Source organism: Rhyacophila brunnea, unplaced genomic scaffold (genome assembly GCF_057557595.1).
Source record: "Rhyacophila brunnea isolate RB1 unplaced genomic scaffold, BYU_Rbru_1.0 scaffold_12, whole genome shotgun sequence".
NCBI lineage: Eukaryota > Metazoa > Arthropoda > Insecta > Trichoptera > Rhyacophilidae > Rhyacophila > Rhyacophila brunnea.
Genome location: NW_028232774.1, coordinates 4,717,906 through 4,725,867, shown reverse-complemented (window position 1 = coordinate 4,725,867; position 7,962 = coordinate 4,717,906). Strand labels below are relative to the sequence as shown.

General features: G+C 36.0%; 1 protein-coding gene across 1 annotated transcript; it reads right to left on the bottom strand.

Annotated features, from left to right (window-relative positions):
- Window positions 1-1,208: 1,208 nt before the first annotated feature.
- On the bottom strand, window positions 1,209-6,607 carry LOC147077674 (cytochrome c oxidase subunit 6C-like). The gene is made up of 3 exons (XM_085940122.1): window positions 6,514-6,607; window positions 3,869-4,038; window positions 1,209-1,444 (listed from the first exon to the last, which is right to left on the bottom strand). Exons 2-3 carry the CDS (start codon window positions 4,036-4,038, stop codon window positions 1,378-1,380), a joined length of 237 nt encoding a protein of 78 aa, XP_085796248.1. The 5' UTR covers window positions 6,514-6,607; the 3' UTR covers window positions 1,209-1,377.
- Between the last annotated feature and the right edge of the window lie 1,355 nt (window positions 6,608-7,962).

Genomic DNA, 7,962 nt, shown 5'->3' with positions numbered 1-7,962 from the left:
TTTATTAAGTGACAGATTGAGTTTCGTGGATTTGTTTTTATACCAATTTGTTCATTGTCGCGTTCTCATGTAGATTTTTTTTGTTGAAAATTACAGTACCGACAGTACTCCATACCGTTTTTGTTATCGCGATTTTTTAAAACCAAAAACAACTAATGTAACCCAATAATAAGTAGGTTGTGTTAGGTTTTGGTTTCATTTCTGTAGGTTGTTAGTCTCAAAACACCTTAGCCACAAAAACGATATGGAGTAATCTGTATCCTTACCTTTTTATTGAAAAAAATATGTTGATCCCTTTCTGTAAATAATTCTGCTGTTTTTTCATTTCATACTTTAAGATAACAGAGCTTACCCGTTGTCACGTCAGCCAGGTAGGGGTTCCTTAGATCGTTCAAAATGCTCAAAGTAAAAAGGTTGGGTCATTTTATAGTACTCCATATCGATTAATTGGAATTATTTATTTTTGTTAAGCCTCCGTGCTTCTCCCCCATGGGCACTTGGATTGAATTGTCTCAGTAAACCACTTGATTGTATGGCGACCTCACTCTTGGGCATCTGCTCCCGAGACATTTCCAGGCATAAACTGCTGATGCTTCACGTCAAACGTAGGGCTTCGTAATACGCTCGATTGAGACTGGAGGGAAATGTTAGGTAATAGGTACTCCATATCGTTTTTTGAAAATCACTGGTTTGACCAGTGGGTCTATTCTATACTTATCGACCGCTAAAGTGGTAAATATTATCAAACTTAGGGTAGGTTTGTATCAAAGTATTGGTTGTAATTGTTGCAATAAATGCTATATTTTAACAGCAGCAAGGGAGGCACCTAGCCATTATTATCAGGCCGGATACTTACCACTACTGAGGCCTCTCCAAGCTGACCCATTTAATTCAGTTTACTGCACATTGTGTTGCCACATATTTCTAGACCTCAACTATCACATCGATACATTAGCCTCCTAGTTTACCTTTTGGAAACATATTATGCATCCACATGTACCTGCTAACTTTTAAGCACTATATACTAGCGGCAAACTACAGTACAACTCTACAGGAAACCCAATTTCGTTGGAACATCAGGCAGTTAGATGGCGCAGCAAGCTAACAGAATCATATCACCTGACAATCCGATATTACATTAAATGTGATCAAATCAAAGTGTCTGTAATGGATTACATTCTGGATTTATGGAGAATGAAAAAATCAAATACATTAACAATAAATTATATTTTTGTATTCCTGGTTCAAATGTTTCACATCATAAGGTAAATACAGGTGAAACAATTATTGTAATAAAAAAAATATAATGTACATTTCGAACCAAATTATAATAATATTATCCTACAAAAGAAGTGAAGAAATGAAGCCACCACAGGTTTACTTGCAGGATTGGAACAAGCCTTTTGCCTTCATTTGGTTGAAATCAGCTTCTGCATCGTACGTTCTGAGAATGAGAAAAAGAACATTAAACGTATAGAAAATTTTGAAGAAAGCATGTAGCCAGCCGTTCATTAAAATTCCATAAAATACATTTAATCAAGAAAGAAAAAACAAAAGTTACAGCGGCGATCTTCAATTGTCAAATATTTTAAAATATGACAGACTACTCTCCAACAAGAAGATTTAGGCAAAAACCGGAAGGCGCTGTAGTTGACTAAATGGGAGGAGCTTGTTAGTTTATAATGGAATTGCGGTTAAAAATGGGAGTAGCTTGTGGTTCACAGTTTTAAGACGTAGCCAAGATGCTGTTCGAGTACACCCTCACAGTAAAAGATCATTAATCTTTTTTTTAAATTATGATGCCAATCTTATCTGGCAAGTAAAGTGTTATACTATGTGCAAAAGTTAACATCAGTAGGTATTGGCTAATAACTAAATCTTGCCATTGTTTTCTTTTGTCATTTGCGTATTTCATTGTGCCTTTTCTACAACATGTAAACTTTATTCTCTCAGTTTTTAATTCCGAAATAATTTGTTTTCCTTTATAAAAATAATGTTATTCTTCTTGAACATAGATTCAAAATTATGAGTTAATGTAAGACAATTGCTTTGAATGAGGTTCCTTTATTATTTTACTCCTAATTAATTATGTACCATTTAAGAGACTATAAATTGTACATCTACATACAGTCGAAATTGGTTATTACGAGGAAGATGGGACCGACTGAATTTGCTCGTTTTAAGCGGTACTCGTTATATCAGAGAATAGGTATTTTTAAATGAGCGGTCATATAACAAAAAAAGTCGAAAAAAACCCTAAAACAAGCATGGCCTTCATAAACTACAAAAGAAGTTGTTTGTTGTAATGAACACTGGTAGGTACCTACGGACTTCACAAACCTTGAATTTTTCAACCATGTGCATGGATACTTGTTCATTATTTGTCGGCGAAAACAACAATTAAGACTCTTAACTAGTTTCATAAACTTAATCCGTCCCCCGGCGGCATCCTGTCCGATCGGATTTTATTGCTTAGAGTCAAAATATTTTTAAACGATTGACCCATTAACAGTATTTTATTTTGGTATATCTGATAAGTTGCTCGTTATAACAGTGAATAATTGAATGGAGAAAATCATAAACCAAATGTCAACGAATGTTTCCTCATTACATCCGAGATCTTGCTATAACCGAGTTAGACTGTATATCTAAAATGAGAATTAAAATGAAATAAAAGACTAGGTACTGGAGGTACTGAGGCGGCTTATAGTGGAGTACAATTTAGATTAAAAGAAGGTTTTAATGAAATTTAAAAATAAATCAATTCAGTATTAATTCATAACTCATCCTTCAAATCTTCATAGAACTTGTGATGATCCCTAAGAATGATGTCTCCTGGATTGAAGGGGAGGGGGTAGGGTCAAGATAGAGAAGTCATCGGGTAACATTGGGGATGCTCTTTCCGCAGATGATTGAAGCTTAACTTGTAATTTAAAGTGTCTGTTCTAGTATATTTAATAGCTCGTATGCTTAATGCCACAACGCAAGGGTCTCCTATTTTTTTCCCTGGCCTAAATAACTTTCCAAACAGATTGGTTGGTATAATACAGTAGAAGAAATAACAATGTTTCAATCGAAATTAGAAAGTAGAATGAAAAATATGGCAACATAGTAATTTACACGTCAATTTAACTGACAACACTAAAAACGGATACGATAAGGGTGCTTTTAAATGATCAGTTTTGCTATCCAATCAGTCGCCATTTCCATCGAGCTGCCCGTTATACTGACGTGTAAATGAAAAACTGAAGCGGCCGACTGAAACCAAAACGGAGACGAGTCAGGATGGATTTTCAATCATGCATGGGTATCAAATGTGCGAAACAAGGCTAAAATCCAGAAGCTTTATGGCGACAACCATACCTCTAACCGTCCCACCCAAAGAAGATAGATTATCCGCATGGGAGGTGAACCCAGACTGAGGGTATCGAAGATTGGGTAAAGCAAGCAGAGCATCTCCCACCCGGAGCCAGTCTCGGGTACCGTACATGGAAAGTCCTAAACAGACTGAGAACCATGGTAGGGCGCACTCGAGACAACATGGTGAAGTGGGGGTTCTCCGGTGACCAAACCTGCGAGTGCGGTGAGATGCAAAGCATGGAGCACCTTTTTCCATGCAAGACTTGCCCAGTAAGCTGCAATTTCGACGAGATCCTACAAGCTGAGGAAAATGGTGTTGCCTTCGCCAACTTCTGAAGCGACACATTGTAGCTATTGAAGACCCGACACAACCAAGATCTCTTTCGATTTTTCTGAATTTTTAGATTATTATTATTTATCAACGAACCTAAACACTTTTTTTAACTAATAATTAGTCCATATAATCGAGATTCTACTATAATAGGGAATGTCATTTTAAATTAATTACCTGTAGAATTCCGCATATTTCTGTTTGCGGACATCATTGTAAGTCACCTTCATGATCACTCCAGAGGCTGCCCCGAGTACGATGGCTATCACAACATTCTTCTTCATGGCGCTGTTGAGGAATCCTCGCATTTGCGGGGGTCTCGCAATCTTTGCTACTGCATCAGCCATCTTTGTAAAAAAGATAATACCATTACACAATTAATATACTCGGTACACACGAGAACAACCGTGTGTGACGCCTCCACACTAGGGAATCCAATCCCGAGCCAAAATTCTGATCCCGGGATTTCGGGATTACAATTTGACAATCCCGGGATCCCGGGACTGGTCCCGGGATTGGAATTTTTTTCCATTGTTAATATAAAATTTTTATATTTACAAATAACATTGATAAAATCGGTCAAAAATAAATCTAGTATAATTTATACTATTTAAGACATTTATTGTTATTATTGTATACGTTAAATCTTGGAAATACACAAGTTTAATGGAGTAAATAATATTGTAATATAAATAATAATGTGAATTTAATATGAGATTGCTATTTCTGATAGTAAAGACATAATGAATAGATCAGCGAGATTTAAAATAGTAAAGCAAATAATCATGTCGTACTTATGGCCTTTTCGCTTCATAAATCTAATTAGTCAGCCAAATATGAAACTGCCGTAAAACGTATGATATCATGGTGGAATTACTTTGTTAAAAGTGCGAAGCATTGTTTTTTTACCAATCTTTCTCATTTTTAATAATCTATGTGAAAAAATAAAACGAATCGGCAACCTACACAAACTCAGTTTATTTCTAATGTAGTTATTTTGTATTAAAAGTATTTTTTCTGTTATATTTTCCATAAAAATTGATAAAAAAATCAATCCCGAAATCCCGGGATTATGTTTATCAATCCCGGGATTCATAGGTATCGAAAATAGCTCGGGATCCCGTGATCCCGGGATTGGATTCCCTACTCCACACTAATATTATATCCTTCCAACCAACAACCATATCTTTACATCAGAACCGTCCCTGAAATCTACACCTATACAGAAACTTCCTTCGATTTGTGGTTGAATTGGTTCTTGTGCAAAGAATGTGAGATGCAAAGAGATTCAATAACTACAATAAAGGGAGTAATATACTTTTAAAAACTTTTTAGATTCCATAACGTATGAATAGGCTACAGATGAAACTATTAAAAAATGACTTTAAGTAGGAACATTTTTTACAGCTGCACTTTCATAATACCTATTATACATAAGTTATACAACATAAAAGAGAAGGTTTTTTCCAAGGCTTCGAACCGGAACTGAAAAATAAATATCAGTTTTTTTGATTTGGTAAATGTTCAACCACGTGCGTTAACATAATCTTACTCGCCACCGCGACGTAACAATTGTGCCACTAGTCGACATTGGTCATTGACGGAAACACTAATTCGACAAGCATAAACTTTTATAAGAAATATTTTTTTTCAGAATGAAAACCAGAACTGAACCGATATATATGTTTTTACTTGAAATGGAACGAAAACCGAAACAAAAAAAAATAACAGTTCGAAGCTCAGGCTTTTTCTATATCTTTATTACTACATGAGCAATGTTTTCCATCTGCGGCAGAATACAAAAAAACATGAACATTTTATATAACATTCATGTTCTTACGGAAACAGCATCTTGGTCTGAACTAATAGCCCGATTACACGTGCATGGATTTACAGCTGACAGTACATATTACCGCAGCGACGCAGCCATAACAAGAAAATGCATATGTAAACATGTATTATCGTGCAAGTTTCAAAATTGCATACATGGATCAAAAAAGTTAAGCAGCTTCTGAATTTTCACATTATAGTTGGAACATGTGCAGTAGAATGATAGTGGCGAACCTGCCAGAAAAAATACAAACAACACCGTACAAAGCAATTTGATGTTTACCAATTTTCACAATCGATCAAATAGCACCATACAAGAGGTTGGCGAGATAGTCTGCACTTTTGCGTGTAAACAGTTATTATCGCGACAGTTTAATTTATACACTATTGGTGCCAGTAAATCCATGCACGTGTACAGGCGTTATAAGTAGGCATACCAATTAAATTATTATATAGGTGTGTCACAATCACTTTCAAGGAAACCAAATATCGTTAGCAAAAATATGACGAAGCAAGAAAAGAAAATAAGTTGTTTGTCAGTAAAACTTATTAATATTATAATATAAGGTAAACATAAACAGAATAATGGATTTCAACCTAAGGTAATATTTGAGTTTCCATTGAAATTTTAAAGCTATTAATTGTGGTGTCAAAAAACCATAGATATAAACGTAAAAAATAAGTTGGAAAGTGGCTTGGTTACCTATCTATTTTTTCAGAATATTAACGTATTCCGCTATAATAGTGAAGCTTTGGAGGTATCTTCATACGACAAATAACATAATAGCAGCATATTAAGAAATTTAATCTTTATGATAGTTTTTGAAATGTCGTATTTTTTGGTTAGGTATCCCGTCTTACGTAAATCTAGGAAAGGCTTGACAGCGGATTAAATGTTACATAATTTAGCGAACGACAAAACAATGCAAGTAAATGAATAGCTAAATAAATTTTATACATAGGCATTTCATAAGTATTAAAAAATTACTTACTTTACAACGATATTACAATTCTTTCCGAAACAGAGGAAAAATTTTGTCGATAAACTGCCGAATCAATATGGCGACAGTTTTTCAAGTTGTCAGTGCCAAGCAGTGTTGCCATCTTTTTCTAAGTTGAATAAAGGTCTAAAAATACAATGAAAGGAGTTTTGCCTACCTTTAAAACTCTTATTATTCATGTAGACTCTGAAGTCCCTTGAGATGTTGATCGTATTTTTTGCCTTGTGTTCTTCTGTGCTGGCCCCTTTTTACCCCCTTTTCTTCTCGATTATTTATATCTCTGGTTGCTCATCTTGTTTAGCAGGCTGGCAGGACTGACGCTTCTATCATAGCGCCCTTTGTCTTTGGTTATTCAATTTGATATGTCTCAAGGAAACCAGGTAGATGTTCTCTGGACTTCAGAGTCAACAAAAATAATAAGAGTTTTAATGGTAGGTAAAACTCCATTCATTATTCGCTATTGACTCTGAAGTCCCTTGAGATATCTGTTTGTTATCACCTGGTAAAGCAAGATAGATCCTGCAAGATAGGGTGGATGAACCTAACATGAGAATTAGGTATAACATCTCCTTGCTTTTAGGCTCAGTGCACCGGGCTGAACAGAGAGGTCAACATATTTTGTTCCCCCGCTGTAGAAGTCTGTGTGTCTATCGGTCTCTGGTAAAATGTTTTAAAAGTAGCTTCTTGGCGCCAATTACTTCTCTGCAGGGATGTCATCTATGGGGTAATTCTCTAACCAATTTAGAGAGGCGAGTACTGACTTCACCCAATTTCCGATGACTGCTCGAGTCGCAGGTTTTGGGGGGCCTCTTGAGTAGATAAATAATGCCGGAATATTACTACCCTCTTCTCTTCTCTCATTGGAAACGCAGATAAGTTTTCATAGCCAAAATACTGGATCGATGTTTTGGCAACTGGAAGCGCTTAATTTCCATCCAGATTGGCGGTGCCTTTATGTGTCTGTCTTGGAACCAAACACTGGCCATAGAATTATATGGTCACCATTATCGACTAGGCCATTATCCGCTACACTGAGTAGGGCAAGGTCATGAACCCGTCGTCCCGATGCGAGTAATAATAATATAGCTGTTCTGCGTGAAACTTCATATAGGTTGTATACTAGTGGTGTTGTTTTCTTGAGGTAGTCCACGATTATTCTTGGATCCTAAATCGGTGGTTTTGTAGGTCTAGTCTTGCGGGTGGATATATGGCTTTTAACATATGACGCACTACTATGTTACTGCTGATGTCTTTACTGATCATAGGTTTGCAAAAGGTAGCTATGGCCGACTTATGTACAAGAATAGTGTTATATGAAAGACCTTCCTTATTGTATAAGTGACCCAGGTATCTAGCCACTTCAATCGGCTCGGGGGTATTATAGCTTATCGTGTTGGCCATGCACCATGTCTTCCATTTGTCCCATGCAGGTCTATAAGT

Coding starts and splice junctions, on each gene's coding strand:
- LOC147077674 (XM_085940122.1), bottom strand. CDS start 4,038: ATGGCTGATGCAGTAGCAAAGATTGCGAGACCCCCGCAAATGCGAGGA. Junction 1,445..3,868: donor AAATATGCGGAATTCTACAG/GTAATTAATTTA, acceptor TCTCATTCTCAG/AACGTACGATGCAGAAGCTG.